This window comes from Bombus impatiens, unplaced genomic scaffold (genome assembly GCF_000188095.3).
Source record: "Bombus impatiens unplaced genomic scaffold, BIMP_2.2 scf_0344, whole genome shotgun sequence".
Classification (NCBI taxonomy): Eukaryota; Metazoa; Arthropoda; class Insecta; order Hymenoptera; family Apidae; genus Bombus; species Bombus impatiens.
This window is the reverse complement of record NT_176763.1, coordinates 1,328,627-1,354,464: the sequence shown is the minus strand read 5'-3', so window position 1 is coordinate 1,354,464 and position 25,838 is coordinate 1,328,627. Positions and strand designations below refer to the sequence as shown.

Below are 25,838 nucleotides of genomic sequence, written 5' to 3'. Positions count from 1 at the left end.
AAAATGAATTATAAACATCATATTACTGTTTATATTGGGTTATAAAATTGTACACAGAGGTATAACAATATTTATTATATCTATTAGGCTATAAAACGCTAACGAGTAACTAATATTCTGAAAATTTTTATTTACATCTCTATTGATAGTCTCGAGATGAAAGACAGTTGAACGGAGCCACGTCGATGTGCTTTTGTTTATCGATGTACTTACTAAGAGTCTTAAAACAAAGAATCTTACTATAAATAAAAAGATCACTGTCCCATATGAAGTTCTCGATACTTAGACACCGATTACACAGTGACTTATTAAAATTACACAATTAACACGAATTTACTGAGAAGTATGACATGTTTATGCTACTGGAGAAGCTTCCGAAAAAAAATCTGCGAAATAGATGTCATCGTCTTTTGACTTACTCGCCTTTGTCCTACCAAGAAAGATCGTTCGCTCCTTTTCGGAAATAGTAGCGTTCGTCATAACGTTAACGAAGCTGCTGCTCATCCCACCCTTCGATTTAATGGGGGTTTCACGCAGAATTATGATTACGAGATACGAGTAAGGGAAGACTCGGTAAAAAGAAATGTGATCACTGATTTCAAGTGAGAGGAAAAAGAGGACACAGGGGGAAGGTTTATTATCGAGGTGGGCCGATCGCACACGCGAGATGAGTACACGGTTAGGTGAACATGCAACTAATTGATCTGAGATTTAACGACATCCACATCGATAACAATTATGTTCTCAAACATGTCAAACGAAGAAGAGCGTTCGCGTAGAAAGGAAGAAAAAGAAGATATTAGATAAATCGTAGATAAAATCGCAAACTAGATATTATCGTTTCTTCGATACGTTAACCCGTTACAAATTCTAATAATAATTTTTTGGTTATATTCATCTTCTTATTTACAGAAATGTTTTTTATCATCTTATGTATTTGTATTTGCAAAAGCTGGAATTAATATCTCTCTGTTAACATTCAATAATTGTAGAAATCTTTAATTAATAAATTACTCGGTTAACAGATAAAAACGCATGTAGAAATCTCGATAATGTTGCTATTATAATACCTATAAATGTGTGAAACATCTATTGCATTCTGGCTTCGATATTGCGACGAGATGAGTGATGATCGATTACGAATTCCTTTGAGAAGGCTGAATCAAGAAAAACCTGTATTATCACGAACGTTCATACATAGAACACGTTAATAATAGATAAGCAGACGTATAACTATGCAAATGAGTCATTCAGTTATGATAAGTTGGTTTTAATGCGTCTAGCATCGCGAGAGGGTAAGATACTCCGCTAAAAGAATCGACGTAAAGCGCTCATTGTCATTGCCATGTTCATCGAACATTTTGCTCGATACGTTCGTTATCATCAGAATCTCAACGGCAATTAATCCATGTTGTAGCGCGGGCATCGAGATGCTGTAATTATTACTATTATCGTCATCTTCTCTATTATTAGCGTTGTTCCACGGTGTTATGTCTACGGAAACATGCTTACCGTGCATAACCGCGTACACACTTACACGCGAGTACGCTTACTCTGACGTAGTTAAAAGTCACGAGCCACGGTTCTCGCTTATTAATTGCATGTTCGAGAGGCCGAACGTTCGTCTTTGCGTAATGGATGCTACATGCAAAAGTCTCGACGCGGTGGCGACATGCCTTGGATTATCAACGACCACGGTAATTAACAGAATCACGCGTACAACACCGCTAATGACGCACACATTCGCCTGTGGGATGCCCCCTGCCACGGAAAACTTGCTCTCAGAAACGGATTTATTTATAAAAACATTAATGCACCGCTGATTCTTATGGAGGAAACGAACCAACTAACGACGTGTCTTCTGTTCCGAGTACGGAAAAAGCGCTCGCGTGCCAACGACGGAACGTTCTTGCAGCTGTGAGGACCTAGCCTTCTCTAGACGACATACCACCGATGTCTGTCCTAAGGATCAACCAGGCGTAGGATGTAAAACCGCGTAACTACCTCTGCCTTTTAGACGTTTGCACGCTCGGCGAAATTTACAATCGTTCGTTAACATGCTGACAAACGAGAGGAGAAGGAAGATTCGATCTATCTATTTTCTTTCGCGAAATGCAAAAGTTACGTAATAACGAAGGAGTAGGTTCGAACTAACGAAGAAATCAATCTGACAAAACATTAAAATGAAAAAATCTCGTTGCAAAGATTTCATATCTACATCTAAGAGACTATAAAGAGCAGTATATAAAAAGTGTTAAACAAATATGGGAAATTAACGATAATCTTACGGATTTCGGATCGGTAGAAGACCCATTCGATTGTTGGAAAGGAGGAAAATAAAAATGCAGCATCCGTTTGAAGGACGATGTCCAATGATCTGTGGCAGATGGTATCACGGTGCACCTGTGAGTGGCGCGGTTAGAGGAGCCGCGGAACGTGCCGGTGTAGCATCGAGCTTCCAGCAAGCTGATCGTGAGGCGAAGACGAGATCGGTTCGTTTAGATGCCCGGCTTCTACGATGTGAAAAGTGGGGGTAAACCGATGGAAGGTGTTTAGTGGGGATAGTTGGTCGCTCGCGGGGAGTTATGAATGAGTCGTGGAGTCCTGACCCACGAGTGTCACGTGGTGGGAGAGGCGGTAGTGGTGAGCGTGAAGTAAAGGGGAGGGATGCGATCGGAGGCAGGAGGCGGTAGAGCGCGGAGGAGGCGGAGGAGCAAAAGGAAAAGAAGGCCGGGGGAAGAAAGAAGAATAGAAAAGAAGCAAGAAGTAATGAGAGAGGAGTGCGAGAGAGACGAGGGAGGGAGGGAGAGGAGAAGGAGAGAGAAAGAAACGAGAAAGCGAGTGATCAAGGAAGGGCAAGGATGATAGTGGGGGTACTTAGGATTGACCGAAAGCGGGGTGTGGGCCACGTGCTTCGGTGCCTTTATACAATCGTATATAGGCACCGGTCGACCGAGTGGCCACTACCATACACTGATAGTCATACACTCAGGCCGCACGAGATAAAAGAGGAAAAGAACGACGTCGCGTCGGTCGAGGAAGAAGAAGGAAAAGAGGAAAGAGAACGAAAGAGAATACAATAGATAGAGAAGGAACGGACAAGAGAAACGACCTACCGACAAGCAAGGCAGACAGACAGAAGTCCACCTTCCACTTCCATTCCCTTACGCAGGTTCACTCCTACTATAACGACGAACGAACAGCCTGCCTCTGCTCGCTCGCCTGCCTATAGCTGGCTTCTCCTTCTCTGTTTCTATACCTACCTACCTACCTACCTTCTCTGCGCCGTGGTTAACTCGGACAGAGGCGAGAGGTGATACACTCGATACAGTCAGCCAGACGAGGGCGACGAAGACCTCAGTCACCTCCTGACATTCGGTATGGTACGACCTTACCCCACTGGCGTGCAACTAAGAAGGTATCGCCAAAAAGAGGGTTAAGAACATCCAAGAAGATCTCCGAGACTCGAGATCAAACGAAGACAGCCGGTGAAAGGGATAATCACCCACGAACAAGAGGCAACTGGGAAAAACCGAGAATAGGGACGCTAAACGAAAGAAAAGAAAGCATCTCCGCTGTTACCACCGCTACCGCACGGACCACCCTTAACGGTGTACCGAGCCGCTGATTCTTTTTTCCTTTCCACGCGAACCTCCCCGCCACATTCTTAAGCACCTACCGCTCCCCTCCTCCTACCATCTTCTGAGACAGCTCTCGTAACCCCCTTCCCCCCTCGTATAAGAATCAGTGCATCGCGTGTGTCGGGACCAGTGCCAAACGGCTTGTGATTCTGTGCGGACAGTTTTTCAAGTGTGATCACACGTTCCATCCGATAACCCGAACCATCGGCAACTCCTATGATTTAGTCAAGAGCGTGGGCTAAATCAAGGTCCTGTCTTCTAACAACTCGTTATTTGCTTTCTCAACGATACCGCATCGTAGAAAACGGACGCTATCTATTATAATAACAGTGCATTCTCCATGCGACTCGTATCTGTCAACTACGTAAATACACGCTCGATGACAGGGTACCACTGACCCGCGCCTTCACGCAGCCAGTACGGTATACATCGGTGCTGCGACACGCGAGGATAGATACGTCTCGCTTGCTCCTTGGCTGCCACGCGCCACCGCGAGTGCCTGCGTGCGACGAGAGTGATCAAGTGCTATGCGAATATGACAGTTGAGGAGGATACGACGATCGCTTACGATCGACAAATGACAATGGAGGCCATTCTAGTTCGTGACCAAAGGACCACATCGCACAGAGTTCTTGACCATCGTACCTCGTCGAACGGTCTAAACAACACTACTGCGTCCAACAACATGACAACGTCCACTAAATGGTACAAACCTATTTTGGATAAGAATCCATGTTACGCAGCGGATGTCGCTCCGAGAATAAAAAGAAACGATGAAAAGAAGAGACACTTATCGTGTGATTCGTGCCCTGTACCTGCTTTTTACGACGATCGAGGGATACGATCGAGATACAACGCATCCGTCACTGCGACCACGTGGCTGAGTAAGTCCAACTACTTACTACTGAACACGATGATGTTTCGATACCAACGATTGCCAAGAAAATATGCGCGGTAACTGTTCTTTCTCTATGTTTTTCTTTCTTCTCTGCATAATTGGCAATTCGATGTGTTATATTGATCTAAAAATTTATCGAAACTAACGTATCTGTCTCGTCGAAATGCAACTTTGAGCGCTAATGTTTTTTACAAGCACGATTCTTTCCTATTTTATTCACGCGCAACGTTTAAGGCGATCTGTTTAGACAGATAGCAATTTTTGGTCCTGAATAATTTTTGTACAACGTTTTGACATTGACGAAAATCCCGACGTACGTTTCATTTTATGGCAGGGAAGCAAAGGAAGAATTTTCACCAGATATTCGTAACTAATTCGTCAAGAAATGTCTCACTGCGATATTTTAAATCATTTCTGACAAAATTTGTGGTCACTGTCAAAAAGCGAATATCAAGCAATTAGTCCAGAAATTCTACTTTATGCTCTAAACTAGACTATTCTTTTTGTTTTATCTTGACCGAATGTTTGTTGTCAAAGTAAAGATTGCGTCCTTTTTTCAGCTACAACGTGTACTCTAAATCTGTATACTTTGAGATATTCTCCGTTCATTTCTACAACTAATTTACATATTTCTTACATTAATAACTCTAACAGCTCGTATAGCGGTCGTCGTCCTTAACAGATAAATCAGTTTACTCATCATACGTATAATTGATACGATATTTTTAACTTTTCTTTCGCTCTTTAATCAGTTATCTCAAGAATAACACTAGAAACTCTATCCTTTGATATTTATTGAAATAAATCGGTTAATTGCTTTATGAAGTGAATCAGCTAATAACTGACTACTAGCGGACTTATGAGCCTAGTATCGACTGAATTTACATATATTTTTTTATCTGTCATCTATTGAATTGCACCTCGTAGACACTAGTCAACGTACAACAAATAACAGTTGGCAAAAAAACATATATTGTTATATAGGTGTCATTTATTAACGCTCTATGTCTCTGTCCGTTCAATGTGCAATGTACATCAACACACCTGACGCTGACTCACGTAAAATCAATACTTTCTTACGTAATGATCGTTCAGCATCTTTCCCGGGGTCTGAAATCTTCTTCGTTCATTCGACGCTTTTACTTTTATCCATTCAACGCTAACAGGACGCGTTCACCATGATAAAACGAACGTAAACGTACCTTGTTCTTACTATTTCCGATATTCTCCAAGTTGACTGTAATACGGAGTAAAGACTGTTGCAGGAGATTCTGTTCGTACAAGAATCACCTGTTGCAATGTGCTTCGACTCGACATTAACGACAGTTAATGCGATATCGATACGCGTCACAGAATTCGACTTTTGAGATGTATCATAAAAGTGGGAGATAATACACGCGTTCTGAAACTTTAACGTAGCAGTTACCACGTAAACGTGATCATATAATGTTTTCTTCTTTTCTTGATCCTTTGTCCCTACTGACATTCTCTCTCGCGGTTTGACGTCACTATTGAACAAGTCGATGAACGCATTAGTCATTCTCCTTGTAACGGTCCTTCTTATCGATTCTTCTTTGCTCGTTGTTTCCTTCGAAATTCATCCGATTGCATATATTGATTGTATTCTTTTCCATTTACAACTGTTCTGTAACGATGAATTACGTAGAATGGAGCGCGATATAACTAAGCACGATGACAAATTTGATGCGAAATCGGTGAGAAATGTGACATCGATTCGAAGAGCGACGTACGCGCTCGACACACCCACCTGTTGAACACTCGCGAGTCTACGGAGAGTCCTGACTGATGCCGCGCGCCGGTTCGTAAAATTTTCATGCGTCATGTTGCTGCCGTGTTTCATGCAACAGTTCCCTAAAGCTATACGAGATTGAATAATGCGCCATTCTGTACGCAATTCCACTCGTTAACCGGTATATTTTTTGAGCACAGATATTATTACACGAGAAATGACAAATTTAATGACTAAATGGTAAAATCCTTGTCGATAGGATATATATTACGGTAGAACCTCGATTATCGAAAGGCTGATTAATCTAAATCATTAGTTAATACAAAACTTGAGAATTACAAGGAAAACGGGAAAATTAGAACACAAACTGAAAGAAATTTTTACACTTCCCTTTAGAAGCTTTTATTTCTGTTCATACCAATAATCGAATCGTTTATAAATCAGCCTGATTAATTCCATAAATCGAGAAGTAGAGGAAAGTTTTGCAAAGATTATTTTTCCTTCATTTTGGAATTTATTTAATCGTGTATTTGCATAATGAAACTATGAAATTTATTCTCAAACTCTCGTAAGAAGTTACGTTCAATTATCCGAACAACGTCTATTACGTATATCAGTTTGGAGAAGCAAGATTTTACCGTATTTGATAATATTCCTGAAACGAATACCTATCATACCAAGACTAAAGACAGAACGATTTCTTACCACGTAAAGAGTTCATTTGAAAAAACGTAGAGACATTTTCAATGTACGAGTTACTTCATCTTCGTCGACTAGAAGGTTACGTTCGACTAAAATAAGAGTTGAAGGTATTCAGCGTGTATGGAACAAGATTCTATCGATCAGGACCAAGTGATCAACCCTGATTTCGAAATTTTTTCGGTGTCAAAGTACGTTGAAGTGAGAAATGGCGAACAAGGAACAAGAATAGTCGGAAAAGGGCGTGTAATAAATCGGCGAACGTATAGGTACACTTGGCGCGCATCGCGACCTACCGCAACGCGCTTCGGTCCGGGCACGAACACGATCAGGTTGATAAGGGGGTGGCGGGACGGGCGTAATGGGGTATAATTGTCGCGAGCAATGCGAGGACAGTGCGTCATTACCGCATTTTTCACCATCTTCTTGCCGACCAACAGCAGAGATGCGCTTGCACCGGTGTCCACCGGCTTTGCGCGCCTTACTTTTTTCCACGCAACCGCGGGTTCTCAGGAATTTCGTTGGAACGCCGTCGCCGAGCGTCGTCGTTGAGGTAGGTCCTAGCTGTACCGTCTACATCGTCCAGGCCACACGGGGCGAAAGTACAAAAGATGCGAACGTCGACCGTTAGATGACCGTCTACCGAATATCCGCGGTAAATCGCGCGATTCGATGAAGAACACTAGACCGGTTCATTTGTCACTCGTCTAGAAGCTCGTTTGAAAGCTTCATTTAACTCATTAAGAAGCAAGTAGTGAAATAATATGTAAAAGTTACGTAAATGTAACGTTATCGAAAAAACGTAAATGAAGTAAATTCGTGTCTCGTTAAATTACAAAAGCCGTATTAGGATTATAAACTGAAGTCTGTCATGCTAATCGAGCTTACAAAAGGAATTTCTATAATTTGAAATAAAGATTTTGTCATATTGTTATAAGATACTTTGATATTTTCAAAGTTTCGTTAAATTGTAGGATCTAGATGAAGGAAGAAATAGCAACAAAAAAGATATTGATCAAATCATTGAAATTCTTTCTTATAATTGCTACGTGAATTTAATAAGGTAAATTGATTTTAAAAAATTACAAAGGAAATTATTCCTTATGAAACGTTAACTTGCACTAATTTTTGGTTGCCTACATAAGAAACAAATAATATTTATCTCCGAGATAGCCGAGATATGTACATTGTACATACTGAGTTTGTGAACGAAGCATATCGGATGATGCATTCCAGCTGGCAAGGTTGCACGTTACGAGCCACAGGTGGCTCTTTGAGTTTCTTACGGCTTAAGAATGCGATCTTGCTCGAAACAGCACATATCATCGTAATTCCCTTTCCGGACAAATTTGGCCGGCACGGAGGACATATCGTATGGCAATTAACTTTCAGCGGTGTAAAAACGCGGCGCAATTAAAGAAACTGGAGAAAGTACACGATGCGTATACGAACGACAAGTAAGGAAATATAATCGTAGACGCTGAGATCATTTACCTCTACGATGGGAACTTCTGTACGGTAAAAATACTTGCCGCATTATTCAACAGACTCTTTTTCCAAAGTATGTACACATTTCTTTCGGCATGTTTTAACTGAAAATTGTAGACTCGACGATATCGTTTCCACGCTGCTGCAAAGATCCTAATTGCGCCGTTTAACCGTCTTAATCGCTGTTCTGCTGACTTGACTGTTTCGAGGCTGTTTTGCCGCTGAAATTCACCGAAACGCGTAAAAACATTCGCGCGTGGCGTTTTCCGCCGTATTGCATTCGTATAACGGCGTAATTCAAAATACGTCGCAATTCAAAATGCATCATAACGCAGAAAGAAATTGTCTGAAAAACATGCGCGTGTGTTTATCATCGAGTTCGGTGCAACTGCACGTATAAACAAATTCACGTGATTTCCATCGAAACTTGCTACAGTCTGCGAATACGTGATTTGTGACCTATGTATCTATCTTCCAGAGAATTCCAATCCAATCTGTCCGATTAGAGTTAACACGTGTGTCTTCTAATTTCTTGTTACACGTATCTGTCCATCGAATTATCGAGAATGAGTCCGTCGTTGTTCACGTGAATCGAGGCTTTTAACATCCGAAAGGAGATTCGAGGATTATGTTAGGTATGTAGTAGGAAGAAAGGATATCACCGTTAGACACGGTGCATACGACGACACGGATTTCATGGTTACTTCAGGGCGCAAACTTCCCCGCGGCAAATTACTCTCTCACTAAGACGCGAAACGCACTTAAGAGCCGCTTATTAATATGCGTTAAGTGTCCGAGGTGTCTCCCTGCCCTCCTCCTCGTTCCCTCCTTTTCGCTGTATCCTTCTTTCTCTTTCTTCGTCCGCTTATTTTTCTCCTTGCGACTCGAGAACGCGTCCGTCATGCGCGTTGCATCACGCGTAGCTGCACATTAAAATTAAATTCGTTAGCGCCCGTACGATCGCACAACATACCTACATTTTCTAGTCCTTGATACGACCGTTACACACCGGGCGATAGTTTTTCCAATTCATTCGCGGCTAGTCTTTAGCATATTCGCGAATATCGCCGCGAATGAAAAGTAATCGCATCGGTGATGCATCGAAATCGTGCTAATTGGCAGGTAACGAGCGAGCGACAAATTGAAACTGCAAATGATAGAACATCGAGCGAAACGGTTGAACTTGACAAACGACAAAAATCCTCTGCGTTGATATTCTCGGCGATCTATCATAATATTTGATCGGTGTATTTTAATGTATCACGGTTGACCGGACTTTGATACTTCGTTGGCAAATAACGCTGTTTAGACAGATCGACGGCGTTTATACGCGGATATCGGAACGATTCTAGCGTTACAAATCAAATATAAAGGTATTCGCTTGAAGCGTGCATACTCGTCAGCGTCGGGAAAGAAAGACGACGATATTTAAACGAAGGAAGAGAACTCGTACGCGGTAGACTGCGGTGGTTATACATCCTCCGAATGCGTACGCGACTGCTGATGGTTTGTCGTCGTAGCGGTGCACGTGATCCCAGGCCCCTCATCAAGGGTCGTAACTCGTGAAATAATGCGACGACGAATTCGCGTGGATGTAATTCGACGAGCGGTGATCCCGAAACTGCCGGATGATCATAAGACGGCCTCGATCGAAATCTACCATTTAGGCGCTTACTATCGACGAAGACAGCATCGAAGGGTGGGGGGAAGGTAGAAGAAACAAGCCGGAAGCTCCAGGATGATTTCTCTCGAGGGCATCCTCCCCAAGAGTCTCACGTCAAATCGTTGATTACTACCAACCAGTGAGCTGGTTCTTATCTTCTTAATACATGGACAATTCCGTTAATAACGTACCGCAGCAGTTATCCATGAATTGGAAATAAGACCTATAAAACCGAAATAAGCCACCGATACCAACGAAATTAACCCAACTGCTTTTTCGACGTTTTCATTCTATTCGATTCTGATGTACTTTGTATTCGATGAGGACGTATAAAAGTCTCAACATTTAACTTGCTACTAGGTAATCCTTTAAACCAACTCTAAGACCACAGTTGGATAATTACTTTCTTTACCGATCAAAATATATCGCTGAAAAGCGACCGATAAAATAGTTATTTCATAGAAATCTTGTATCGCGTTGATCATGTAATCATTTCGTTGTTCAATTTCACTTTCAGGGTTAGGTAGTCTTTTGCTGACCCTGCTCGTGGTTTCGGTGCACAGCGCTCCGACGATGACCCTCGAGGGTAGACGACATAACTCTCCCCCGAAATGGGTGAATCCTTGTGGCCTCGCTGCCGAAGATTTTACCGGTGATTTGGACGTGGTGCAGCTTACAGACTCGCAGCTTCTGAAACAAGTTGTCCTTCAAGCGAAAACAGCACTGATGCACGCGGAACTTTTTCGTGATGATTACGTGAGTACAGATTGCACGTTCATCTTCCTCTTTTCTCCTTCGTTTAGCGCGCGCGCGCGTGTGTATACTCGTCGTCGTTCCCCTCGGAGAAACATTTTCGAAATGCCTCGAATATTTTTCGGGATATCTTCGGTGCGATCCAACTCGCGCGCGGTATCGCCGATCAGAGACGAAGATTAAGTTCATCAATGGTTCAATAATTACTGACGTGACTTCTGGTGAGGATCGGACGGGGAAAGGGGACATCGAGCGGAAGGCAGTTATGGCAGTACTTCCGGTCGTACGGACGTTGATCGTAGAGTCGCACAGACCTTCGAAAGAGATCTCGGACTTACGAATCGTCTTTTGTAGCCACTCGAGAATATGCTTTCGAATTTGATATTACGCCGCTTTGTTTTCCTTTATAAATGCTTTATACTAGTGAATTTTAGCATTATAAAATGTCTATCATGTGAGAAAAAGCAAATACATTAAACCATATAATACATATACGGAGAAAATGAAAGTGGAGCGTGCCATAGGTGTAAATGAAAACGAAATCTTAGAAATAACTCGAGGATAATTTATTCTCTAATATTCTATAAATTGTTTTATCGTTAACGATCTATTTTAACTCTTTGGAGAATATTATTCTCGAATTTGCTCAAGAATTATATTCTTCTAGCATGATTCTTTGCTATCTTAGTTATCATCTATATTTGTTGATTACGTTTTCCTTATTCTTAATTCATCGACTCGAAGGTAGAAAAAATGTAATTACTAAATATATAAACGATGCTTGTTTGGCAAAGTGGAAATGCAAACTCTCTCTTATTTTAATCTTGCAACTATCAGATAAACGATTTCGATGAAATATGTAATTCTTTTCGCTGTTCACTTGCTTATATTCTCACCAAATTTTAATCACCAAGTCGTTATTTTAAAAAATAGCCTGCTCTTGTTACGTAATTAGACGGTGACAGTCGTCGATTCCGCCGTGTATTCGAACATTGAAACATTGGTTTTCTTGCGGGATGGATTGGAAAGTGGTCAGGATAAAATTACCCCGTTTCTCTTATTGCCAGTATTACGCGTAATTTTTATTACTCGTAATTGCACATTGGAAATACAGAGTTATAATCGCCGGAAATAAAATTGTTCGAACGGGAGAAAAACTGTTCGATTTCAGTCGCATATCCGATATAACGATCATTGTCGCTGTTTGTCACTGTATTGTGTACCGGCAGGTAGCTCTCGGCCACGTTTTTTTGCGTATATCATCAAACATGTAAGCGATCTTTGGGGGAAAAAAATAGATTCGTGCGACCGCGCACGGAGATCCTTCGTTTCGAAAGAATCTTCCCAGCCCGATCGTGCCTTATTATCTCTAACCAAGGACAATAAATCACGGACCGGGTTCGGCCTCTCGTTGCTCAAGGTTTCTCTTCTGAAACGATCCGAAAGAAGAGACGTGGAAACCGCAGGATCGAAGGTACGGTTACACACGCGAAACTTTACTCTCGTTTTTTAGGATAGATTAAGCTCGTCCCCCTAGTTATACATCGTGCACACGTGTCGACACGATTCCGGGTCTCTATAACTGCGCGTCCTTACGCGCCCGCCAAATTCTTAGACTCACCTGACTCATCCTTGACCATTCTACATGCGCTTCCTGTTTCTACATATCATACACTGAGCGACTGTGGCGTGAATTAAAATATCGATTACATGGCGTACTCAAACTATTACTTCTAATAGATACTTAGCGAGATTGTTAGTGCGTCGAACGAAATGATAATCACTGGTAAGTCACTGACAGCAAAACTATAAATCTATAATGGAATGCGAGTTTTATAATACAGCTGGAGGAACATTCAACGCGCGATTGGTGCCGAATGTCCATTACTAAACGACGAAAGGTCCGATTCCTATGCTTATGCCGCTAATATTTGCCTACGCGAGGCGAGTGTACGACAGCGAGAATTAGCATTCATCGCGTGCGACCATAAAGGGTATTTGTGTGTCTCTTCGTACGTATAGGGCTCGTTCCGCCCTGTGGCTCCACCAAAGTCACCGTTACATCATCGTTCCGCGATACTCGATACCGATGTTTTCTAAGTCAGCGCATAATCCGATATCGTTTGGTTCGCTAACGATCTTTCTCTTTCTCCTTCTTCTCCTCCTCCCCCTTCTTCGTTCTCTGTCTTATTCTGGCCCTTCTTGGGAAAACGAACGGCTTTGAACAGCAGGTTGCGCCATTTAGGTAGAAACGTGTTCTACCAAGACAGAATTATCTTCGTTCTCCTCGACATTTATTCAACTTTCTCAGATCCAACCGAAGCTTCGGCAGGGGGCCTCTAAGGACGCTCGTGCTGATACCGATTCTAGGCGACGTACTGTCTGGTGGTCCAGTGACGTCACCGTCCACCTCGTTATCGTTTAAACGTCGACAGACACTCTGTAGAGCGTAGGGAAAAGGTAGATTAGCAAGGGATACCGAGAAGCAAGGAAGTTCGTGAGACTGATCGCTCTCGCATGCACGTGGCGTGTTTTGCGATACAGTTTCGATCCGCGAATCCTTTGTGCGCGAACCTTGCTACGTATTTGTATCAGATATTTTAATCGATACAAGTGACACGCTTAAAAATATTAGAAATAGTCGCGTATTAGTTTTAGGTGAACCGCTGGCTATTTTAAGTAGTATAGGAGATTTCTTGCTATTCGATTGCACGCTTCCAACTGTTTGTATTTTTAATTATTTCATCACAAGTCGTTTTAATTATTATTATATTATTTTATCATAAGTAATTTTATCATAATTATTTCGATTTTTATCGCGTCGAATATCTATTAATGGGAAAAATTAACAAGCGAAAAACCATGCTTTCGGGTAAACATAGATTTGTGTGACACGTCCTTGTAAGACGTTCGTGAGCAAGTATGGGTGATTACATATCCGATATTCTGTTCTTCGTAGATAGGAAGTCCGACGTCTACGAGTCGCGTATATGCGCGTCGGTACGTGAAGGAATCGGATAAAATATCGGAAGCGGAGGATTCCAATAAATCAGAATCGGAAGCTGCCCCTCCCCGCCAAGGATGGGGCATCTATACACCACACCGGCACTCTGCCTGCATACTAAAGCGCAGACCGGATATACAACCCGCCAGTGCATTTACTCACCTCGATACATTCAGTACGCACTACGACACGTATTTTCTGCTACTCGGTTGGCTGGATGTCGATCCGTACGGTTTCATTTAATGCTGACATATTTTTCAAATATGTAGGTAGAGAATCGTTTTACCTACAAAATATTACTGCGAGTATCGTACTTTGAGTGTTTTTTTATTATCTTTACACGTTCATATGTCCCATAAATGCATAAAGATCTGTAGCATAATAATTATCAATTCGAACGTAACCAATACGAACTCCGCCACGTTCTTTCAGTCGTTTTCGACATAATTATTACCTAAGGTTAAAAATATCTTCGGTTTGAACAAAATATGAAACAAGTCTTATTGGTATGCGCGACTTCGAATTAAACGTTTTCTTGAAGCATTAAAGATACTTCTCGTTTGCTAAAACGAGAGCAAGATTGGAATATCAAAATTCGCGAGGATCGTAGACAGAATGAAAAAACTAGACTTAGAACTTCCAAGAGAATTTATTCGATTCACCAGTTCGTCTTACGAGTTCTTTTCCCAGAAAATTCCTAAAAATTCGTAGATCTAGAAATATTCTGAAACGAAAGTAGAATTAATCGAGCGGGAAAGTTTGAAATTGAAAAGATTTCCATTCGCGTGAAGCATTCCCTTTGTGTCTCGTGGAGTCGCGAGCACAGAGCGAGCCATTCGATCGGTTCGAGGCCGTCGCACCGAAATTTTATAACTTCTAATAAGCGGTGGAGCGGTGAAGCCGCGCTAGAAGAAAGACTGAGAGGCTAATTGATTTTGACGGGTCCTCGGGAGTACCACAGAGACCATACCTACTCTCGCCAGCCTACTTCCTGTCAGTTTTCAGCCCGGTTTTACGATTATTCGTGCCTCGGTGTGGCCGAGGAGACTTTTACGAGGCACAAAAGACCCGCGTCTCAGATTTGCTCGCCGCCAGTGGTTGTTAGCGACAATTCCTTTCATTCTTCGTTGTTTCTTCTCCCTTTCCTATTCGTTCGCTCGCTAAAACCATTTCGTGACCGCCTTCCAACAAGCAACAATACGAGAAACCCACGCATTTCACCTGACCTGCGGATATTCGCGATCCGTTCGGTTTCGAAATCGATAAAACACCACCTTTTTTTTTATAACTTCTCTAGTTCCTGTGGCTCGCAGCTGTGTATACTGTTGACTATAAGTATTTCGACACAGTCGAATTATCGCAAATTTATAAAATATCGAACGAAACTCTTTAGTCCAATTTTGGGCTCTGATCTTATCTCAAATAATCATATACAGTTAGTAGATATTAATAATAAAAATAATAGTTAACATCAATTAGTATAGAGAAGGGATCAATAATTGAAAATGACAGTTCACTGTTTAGATCTTAAAGCGATTGAAATACGTATGACTAGCAACAATCAGAAAAGTTTCCATAAATTTCATGAAGCGTCAACTGTTCGTTGCAGATAATCATAGGATTAGAGCGATACAGGTATATGTTTCGGCTTTTGGTTTAAATTTGTTCGATCACAATCATGAAAATATAATAAAAATGAGAGACTCGTGGTTAACTAACGAGCATCGGCAGAAATAAGCCATAAAACGTGCCGATGGAATTCCAGTAGATCATTTGAACACTTCAATTCGGGATGAAGCGGAAAGGCTGTAACATCAATTCAGAAATGAACTTGTAAGAATACGTTTTAACGCGTATTTATTATACCGTTCGTTATACGCGGGAACCGTTCGCGTGAAATAATCATAAAATTATTTAATTACCCATTTCGATGCCTGTTCATGAAGCCCCTCCGCGTATTGAAGGGTTCCCTGGACAGTCAATGTTATACACGCTTGGTGATAATAATAGTTCGTGACGCAATCAATGACCGCTCGGTTTTAATCATCGTGTTTAATGTTCCCAATACAAAGTCTCTATTTTGAAAGGTATCTGTGTCCTCTCGAAGGGTTTCGTAATGATTTGGGCGTGGAAAGGGATCGATTACCGATCGAAGAGAACGACTAGCTTTAAATACGACAGGCTCACACTGTTGTGTGAGGATTCCACTCACCGAGTAGTTCGTTTCATCTTTCGATTTTCTGCCGTTTTCTATTCCTGGTTTTGCCCTTCCGCGATACACCTCAAATTTACATTTTAGGTACAGTGGCTCGCGAACATCTATGAATGTATCAGGTATATGTGTTATATATGAAACATTTTGAAATTTCATTAGTGTGTTACAGCGTTAATAAAATTTCAAAATATTCTACATGACACGCGTAATGTTAACATTTCTTGATCAGGTCATTGATCAAATACTGTCATGAACCACTGTACGTTTCAAGATATTTGCAGGGTCACAATCGTAGTGGTGTAAGTCAGTGCTCTGCTACCTTTCATCAGGTAGTGTTCTGCGTTCGTTATTCTAAAAATTCATTAAGTTTCTCTTGGCGAAGAACGAAATTACAACTTAATTGTTTTTAAATTTAATTTTAACAATCGAAGTATTTACACGAGGAAATTTAAATTCCCAAAATGTTGATTTATACTACTAGGATTTTCAGCCCGACATTTCTTTCAATCCATATATTTTTCAAATTCTGCAAGTTGCGAATATAGAATTCGACTTACATTTCGATTTACCTCTTACTTCTTATTGGCTGATTAACCTCCGATTTGCTAACTGATGGTTCGTTTTATTAATAAACAATTTATCGAAATTATTCCTGGCAGCCGCATAGTTCTCAGGTTGCCGCATAGTTCTCTAGTTGTTTGCTTGTCAAAGTATTATCGCAGTCTGCAGCTCGTGAGAGTAGTATCGCATGATGATTATTTCCATTCCTGGGCCAGATAAGAGCCTGGATAACTACGTTATCTTTGTGCGGGCCAGCTGGTCCGAGATGCGAGGTCGAAGACACATTCGATGATACAATAAGTGCTTATTTCAGCTTGAGACAGATCGATTTTTTTAAATCGATTTAAAATAGTAGTTTCAACGTGAAAGCATTTATAATGTAATCACTAAGTGATTCAATCGACGGGTTTGATTATTTACCATGATACAATGGTATGCCAAAGTCGAAACTCTCAATGAAACCATTACGAGATTATCGTATTTACAATTTACGTTTCACTATGTTTCAAGATTATAGAAATAAAATACGAAGGCAACGAATGAAAATTCCTGTCATTTACAGAAGAGAAATATTAACATTCAATATCAGCATATAATTAATGAAATATCTCTACATAGATTAGAAGCATTTTTCAAATCTTCCACCGCGTCAAATCTGCTACCAGCGTCTCGTCTTACAAAATTCGAGTGAATCGATACAAACATTGATATCCAGTTGCCTATATGAACGTCAATGTTGTTACATCGATCAAAATATCGGATTACTTTTCTATCGCAGTTTCGACTTCCTTTGGCTAAAGTCAACTTCCTTGCACAATCGCGGCTGGGTCATCGAACGAGTCCTACAATCCTTGGCCATTGAATTAGGATCACACCTGCACATATTTCACCTTTTTGGTTACAATAGCAATTACTAATAATTAGACACTATATCAGAGTATATTCATCTGCTATGAATTTTCTCAACAATCTAATATAATATGTATATATGTAATACCCGAGTGATTAACAAACGTTATTATTAGCCATTCGTTCACGTATCCAAATTTTACTCAATAACTGAACAACTAAAAAATGTTAAAAATTCCGGGCGATTTTAATTCCGTGTAATTGACCGGTAACCGTACTGTACCATGAAACGAGAATTTTCGCGCGAAACGAAGCGTTTGGACGCGTGCCGATGCGACCTTGTGATCGCGTTAGATCCTTTTATATTGGGTACGCGGCGCTTAAAGTTTCGCGGAACGTAGACTGTAATGGAGCATCCCGAAGTCGTGACACGATACGCGCGAGGGCTTCTCCCTTCCTTTCAGCTCGTTACTCGACTCTGTAAGTACATACTCGTTCGCATGGTTCGTGATTCATAACGTTCAGACCTATGGAACCTGTACTTGGGTAACGCAATTAGCGGGACTAGCCTGGCGCCTGAGCTTCCAAGTAATTTCTTGGTAACGATCTAGCTTTTACACAAGCTGAGCCACCTTGGTATTCCCAAAAAGTGAACGACGTAGCTCGAGGCGGGCGCGTGCACCGTTCGCATGGGGACTCGCGATACGCTTACTCATCCGTCAGCATGGCTTGTCCACGTTCCCATCGTACCAGGAACGAGGGATATCGAGAGAGGTTGTACTCGTGAACGAGGCGCTGCTCCCTGTTTAATCGGTGACTAAACTCGCTAACCTGTTATTGAACCATACTGCTCCCATAATGAAGGTGCAGTGCGAAAATTTTGCATATATATGAACCAGTTTGGATACGACGCGATCGCGTTAACTTTCACAATAAAGACATTTGGTGTTTCATGGCCGATTATTGGTACCTTTGACGCACGAATATAGGGTATTTGCACGTCGCATAACAGTTAACACGAAGAAAAATGTACGTTCTTCGTTAGGAACTTTGTTGCTCTGTGTACGATCTTTTATCGTCGATGCTGCATTCTCCGCTCTTTTTGTGTGTTTTCCTTTTTCCTAATCGATAAATTATCAACTTTGAATATAAACGAGTAATAACGTCTACGCAAGTTAAGTTTGATGTCATTCGTCACGTGTTGTTTCATAAGGAAAACAGATAATGTTCAGCTAATATACGTAATTTTTTTTTGAAAGGTACAAAAAGGCATCAAAACAACGCAGCTGAGGTAGTTACGATCTAGTAAATCTAGTACGACGACTTTGTAAGTAGAATGAATACTGTCGGACACGATTTATTATGGAAGAGTAGATTTGAACATTTTTTAAGCTTTTTTTTCTTTTTTACTTTTTATACGTTTTCTACCGGGGAAAGACGACGGGTGAAATTTAATTATTAGTTATTACATGGGTTGTGGTTGAAGATTCTGAAGAGAATTTGATTTATTTTTATATAACGAATCATCTGCTCTCAGATTGTACGATATTTTCAACTACATTTCGATGTATAATGTCTTTTTGTAATTTGAAAATTATTTTAAAATATGTCACTTTTCTAGACAAACGTCATTTTAATCACACGTACTATTTTTTTCGTGATTTTACAGGCTAGACGAACGTTCAGCATCGACTTCGCCGAGCTACACTTATCGTTTAAAAACAGTCATTACGATTGGCTTCCCGGGCAACAGCAAATTCCCAAGCAACTAGGAGAACAGCTGGAGCAAGAATTTCTAGACAGATTAGAAGTATGTATAGATAGCAGTTTTTTCTTTTTTCCTGCTCGTTTACTTCTTTTTTCTGCACTAACAGAATGCGAATAGCAGAAATAAAGACAGTAATTAACGAAACGTTTAATTTCGAGTCACTTGTTATTTAACATTCAATTAATCAAGTCATCATGCCCTAAAGACCTAGCAGTAGATTTACATTTATCGTCTTTGTGAAATTGGTTCTGCTAATGCATTCTATGCTAATATAATCTCCTAGCTTAATACATTATTTTTCATTTACACGTGTTAAGTGGAAGAAGTATATATTTTAATAATTTTAACAATAAAAAATAAAGTATTGTTAGACATTATGTAATTTTGTCATAGATTGAGTAGCAAAACTGACGTAATTAAGTATAGAATTTAAGGAAATTTTCGTAAAAGCATTGAAAATAAAAGTTGCACTAAACCACATTTTTCTCTAAATACGAGCTTACACGATTTATTCCAATAAACTGTATTAATTATATACAGTGGAGGAATTAATTTTTTCCAAATAAACTTCAGATAATATAACAAAGTCTCTTGTAGTATCTATATATCTTTATGTAATACTTTTATGTTCACCTTTAATAGCTAGTTACAAAGTTCGTTGAATATTAAGATCAGTCCATTTTTACTGTTCCCTTGAATCAATTCAAATGCAAATTATTTTTCAGAGATACACTTAAATTAAAAAATAATTTCTTGTTTTCACAGCTTGATACGGCCTTGATCGATACGTATGAATATATGCAAAAGTTTGCAGTGGGTCTAGAACAGGTAGTTTGGGATCAAGAAGATCTAAAGCTTCAGTTTAGCAAGGAATTTAAGGCCACCGAAACTGCACTGCGAACGGTGAGTGTACATTTACGTTGAAACACTTTGTCTTGGAGAACGCTAGTCTAAATTATGATATCTTATTTCCCGTTCCCTTTATTTTTTCCGATAAAAAAAACAAGTTACTGAACAGCTTTCACAATGGTACCATCTCACTGAATGCTATTAGCCTGAATCACGTTACCTTCTATTGTCGCAAACGCGATAAAAAAGATACTTTGCTTTTACGAGTTTGACGCAAAACTTGCGCGACTAAACACTCGAACCTCGTGAAAAAGTTTATAGCTATATCGTCCGTTCGACCAATCTGGATCGCTGTTCTGTCTAGTCAACTTCCACTCGATTTCTCTGATTTCTTATTATCGGTTCTTTTTCCAGCCATTTAACATTGAGAGAACAAAGCATTATATACCTCGAATATTTTTTGATACGTTTGTTACATTATACAACATAGATTATGAATTATTATGTATTCATACTAATGATCAATATTACACGCTACGATTCTTTAAACACTTGTTCAATCCTTTATTAGTCTGATACGAGTTAAATCGCCAAAATGTAAAATATATATTTTTCCCACGCGCATTTTATTTTTCCTGCCAAAATTATCGCACTTCTCGCTGACTGTCTCTGCTACTCTGACAACGCAAGACCATTTGTTAGCCAAGTTTTTTACCAGTAATTAATTTATTACTCACTTATCAGAGATCTAAGCTATATCGCTATAACATTGCTTGCATTCCATGTTTCAATGTTTCTATACTCGTTCGAATCGAAACATCAATTCCACTGAATTTATACGGAATACGTTCACTAGATTGGTAAACGTCTATCTATTCATTTACAAATCTAAGGAGACGTTCCGTTAATAGTCTGCGGATATTTGTCTCGCTTACGGAAAGTTTAAGTATACAGAAATATATAGAATGTATGCACTATACAAAAATGTATGAAATATTTAAAGTATTCGTAAAGTATTCTCTGATTGTTCTTACAAAAGCATAAATCATTTTGGACATCCGCGCTCCAATTAACATTTGTCTCCTACGCATAGAAAGCAGTTCGATGTTCATCAGAACGAACCATAACATTAGGAAATATACATTTGCAGGTGCTGTGCGAGCTGCAAGTAGCATTGATGGAGCGGCAGCTATCTCCACGGCCAGACGTTTCACGCGACATCATGAATTCGGATATTCGTGGCTTGGCGTCTTCAGAGACGTCCCGCATGTTACGCGACTGGGTAATCTTTCGGGACTACATGAACGGGCTAGAATACGTGGTGCAAGTGTTCGAACACTTACTCCGCGGTCTGCAGTCCTGAGGATGGCAAGGCGGAAGCCGAAGAAGGGCTACCAGGCGACGACTCGCCCATCTCAGGAAACCGGAACAGTTCAACCTGGATGGCCAACTCTCGTCATGAGGTTGAAGAAGAAAGTGGGTAACGGGGGAAGAACCTAGGCGTGCTCTGCCAAGCAGGCCCAGGGGCTACCTACTCTTCTCGGTTCCAGTGAGATGTGTCTCCATGGCGACGATCGGCCTATCCGTCGGCCACAGATCAGCTAGTAATGCTGCATCACAGTGAAACCGACAGATATACCGTATCGTCGGAACGCGAAAGTGTGCGTGTGTATCTGTATCAAGTTGACTAGCATGACTTTGAGACAGAGAATCGACGAAAATCGTTCAAGAATCTCGTCAATAACATACACCGCCCGTCGTTGATGCTCACCGAGATTCCACAGTGAGACAACCAAGGAGATAGTGTGAACAACAAGAAACAGAGAGTCGTACGATGAGCAGCCCATTGGCTTTCGCCGCCGTAGTTCACGAACGTGTGTCAATATTACTCGATTTCGTACGCGCTTACACCTAGTACGCGTCATATATATTACGCGTGAAAATCCATGTCCAAAGTATAATTATTATATAGAAGAGGATCGCTGAAGATGACAGACACCAGTTCCGTGCAACATCTTACCGTTCCTTGAGATTTCCATCATCGAGCAAAGCGTTGTACTCTTAAGTTTCTTCTGATTTATCAGTTCTTTCACGTTTGGTATCGCTGCTCTGACATTGTGCTCTTAAATTAATCGTGTGCATCGATCGATTTTTAGAAAATCACTCATAAAGTTTAGCATTTTATCGGCTTAATGATCCATTCTAATATTTTATACCGTTAAACGTAAATTTCTTTCTTGTCATTTAACAAAGACTGTCATTTAACTGATTTTACTCGGCAATTTTACTCACATTTTACTCCATGATATCTCACTTTTAATTCGCGTGGATTTAAAATATAGAGGTTTATACAATTGCAAACTTATTCTCCTTGAGCACTAATTATCGATGATCATTCTGCCCATTTGGACAATGTATCAACGTGTTTTCTCTTTCGAATAATTCTCTTTTAAAAACGGAGTTGCTTCGTTCGTGTTCGAAAGTTTCAAAGCAGCGGCACCAACAAATATTTCACTGTCATTTTCATTCAGGGATTCATTGAGGGAAAAGAAACGAACAAGACGTGAAAGAAGTTGAGCCGACAGGGAGAGAGGAAAGGATTCAGAGGGAATCCGTCTAAACGAGCTTGTGCGCCGCAATGGCATTATATCATAAGTATACAAGAAAATACAGTATTCGCGCTTTAACTTAGACTATGCGTGTCGTGCGAGAAGGAAGTAAGAGAAATTTCTGCGTATGTGCTATGCCGCGTGATATCACGCGCGAACCCTGAAAAAAGGTACAGCACGGCGTCGATTGAATCATCGACGACGAAAGAAAACAAATCTCTCGACGAGCCATCCGCGCCCACTCTTAATCCTACATGATAATTTATTGACTAACTGTAATATTATTATAGTCGTATTTATTCAGATTATTTATTTTATTTTTGTAAAGATTTTACATGTCTGATTAACTGTATTTAAAGTATCTAGTTGAGCTTAAAATTACCTAGAGTATAGGAAAAATACAGAAGGATATATATTATTATTATTAATTATTATTATTAATATTATTAGTAGAATTTTAATAGTATCATTAGGGGAAGAAGGAAACGCATCGACGCGGCCGACGCCATTTTACGCGCCGCGCTGCTGCTGCAACTCCCTTCGCTCGACGTACTTTTCTACGGTATGAACATTTCAAATTTCATAACGATACATACGATCCGCAACGTCCGTTCCTCCCGCTCTTTTTATCCGTTGTGATGATTTATTTTCAACGATTGATTCTAAAATCAATTTTATCCGGCATTGATTCACTGGCTGGGCTTTTATGACAACATTTCTTTTCCTTCTTTATTCTTTTTTCCTTATTTCTCTTTTCTTTTTTTCTTTTTATTTTATATACATATATACATATATATAGTGCCTGATACTTTCGTTTTTATCCGAGACTGTTGTAGGCTGAACAAAACGTAATCTTCAATGACTCGAAAGTATTATAATTTTATCAGTAATTCAAGTGCATTTTATCTTCTGTACTAGGATTTTAATCTCTCGTAAAATTCGTTTATTTTTACTACCATCGATTTTTACTGAAACTTTACTATTCCACTTTCACTTTTTATTCCATACACTTTCCTGTCTAGAAGAAAGCGTCGCGTAAGGTATCACTTCGACATTTGCTCGAAGACGGTCGACTTCACAGACTTTTCGTACTTACAATCCGAAACTTGGATACGGATAAGCGCGTTCCGTTCCGCAAAAGAAAGGACCGCTTACTTTCATATTTAATTTTCATGTCATTGGCGGCCTATAAGCTTACCATAGATATTTAGTATAAAGCGTGCAGAAAGTTCACGACTGGTCGCACTGTTCGTGTGATTTTGTAAAGTGTACGCGGATGCACGTTATACGAGACGCACTTTCAATCCGATATCATCGTATCTGTGATATGCATCGTCGAACGTCGCTCACATGATTAATTATTATCATCGTCGAATTGTACTAACTGATTTTTCCGAGTTCTGATTTCGTCGAAGGGGAGGGAAAAGAAGAAAGATAAATGGAGGATGTATCGAAAGAAGGCGCTTATGCGTGCTGATATAAAACAACATGAGAGAGGGAGAGAAAGGCCGATGTGTGTGGCAATGTCGATCTCACGAATCGATCTCGAATGCGTATTTCATTTTATCACTGCTATTTTATATATTTTTTATTTAGTAGATCGTCACTTATTCTTTGACGGTATCGATCATTTTTTTTTAGCTTCTTTTTCATTTTCCTCTTTTATTTCTCTCTCTCTTTTACATAAGGAAGACTGCCATTTTAGTTAGAATCGTTCCAATCATCGTAGAATACGAATCTATTTAAAAATCGGACGCGTTTGACATTCGAGAAAAAAAGAGGTCGCAGATTTGTAAACGCTAGGAAGGACTTCGGCAATTGCACGTATTGATCAGAAAGCAGCAGCGCAGCTTATTCGAGCGTCGATTAGCAAAATAATCCTACCGATTGCCGATATGGATTCTATCTTTTTATTTCTCTTTGAATTTGAATTCGATCAACTTTTTATTCGAATTTAATTTCACGTCGAATCACCGCGCGCACGCTATTTCTTTGGCAAATTTTTCCCGTCTTTTGTCATTAGACGCGGTGTATTTATGTAAAGATACATGGAACGTGCCTGTTAAAAAAATGAAGGAAAAAGGAAGCTCATTTTTCCTATGGAATTGAATTGGATGAAATGATCGTTGATTCAAACGATTGGAAGAATATTAGAGTAGGTTCCGGTGATGCGTTTCACGGGCAGATTCTACGTGATCGATACGGGCGATAAAAATTTTGCGTAAAATAATTATTGATCGCTTGATATATGTTGTACATAAACAGATTTGATGATATAGAAGCTGCAAAGTATAATTATATATGTGAATATGTAATATGTACACGAGCCCTTACCCTAGAACGTCCGCTCTGTTGTATCATATTAAACCAAAGACAGTTCAACATGGTATATCTTGCGTTTCATTTCATTTTGGCGATACTTTCCAATCCTCTTGCGTATTTTCCTTCGTTTGAGAGATAAATTAGAAAGCATGATAAGACGTTTAATTTTTTAAGTGTTCAATGTATCCAAATATCGAATATTTTATTATAATGCATGGTAATTTATTGGCGCGAACTCCAGTATTCTTGACAGTATTCTTATTATATTTATCAGGTGGAAAATAAAAGTTTTAATTTATATTTTAATTAATTCCTTTTAATATTTATCGAAGGAAACAGAAACACGAAATCAATTAAATTGCTATTAAGCAATGCAAAAGTACAGTTATTGGCAATTAGCTGTTTTCGATAAAACATCAATTCTCTCTTTTCAAATTTTCTTTTATTCTCTGTACATGTCCAGAATTACACGTTCGTAATTGAATAATGAGAATCTTTGTTATTCGAACGTTCTATTATTCGGACATTATATATTTTATTAAAATATTATACCTACACATGTAATAAATATACAATGTCTATCTTTTTCTATAAAGCGATATTTCTTCACAATGATTCGGTGTAATCGATATAGAAATAACACAGATGTATTGTCAGGGCGTTATTACACGAAATACAAAAATACAATGATTGCGATGCATTCCATAAAACTTTTATTCAATAACCGAGCACGTCCATCGGACAAAGTTATTTTCCGAAACATTTTGAA

At 39.8% G+C, this 25,838-nt stretch overlaps 1 protein-coding gene across 1 annotated transcript; it reads left to right on the top strand.

Moving 5' to 3' along the window:
- Positions 1-2,835: 2,835 nt before the first annotated feature.
- On the top strand, positions 2,836-25,375 carry LOC100745460. The gene is made up of 5 exons (XM_003489564.4): positions 2,836-4,525; positions 10,657-10,895; positions 19,191-19,331; positions 20,055-20,192; positions 21,289-25,375. The coding sequence occupies exons 1-5, from the start codon at positions 4,177-4,179 to the stop codon at positions 21,499-21,501; spliced, it is 1,080 nt and encodes a 359-aa protein (XP_003489612.1). The 5' UTR covers positions 2,836-4,176; the 3' UTR covers positions 21,502-25,375.
- Positions 25,376-25,838: the final 463 nt, after the last annotated feature.

Coding starts and splice junctions, on each gene's coding strand:
- LOC100745460 (XM_003489564.4), top strand. CDS start 4,177: ATGACAGTTGAGGAGGATACGACGATCGCTTACGATCGACAAATGACA. Junction 10,896..19,190: donor AACTTTTTCGTGATGATTAC/GTGAGTACAGAT, acceptor GTGATTTTACAG/GCTAGACGAACGTTCAGCAT. Junction 19,332..20,054: donor AATTTCTAGACAGATTAGAA/GTATGTATAGAT, acceptor TTGTTTTCACAG/CTTGATACGGCCTTGATCGA.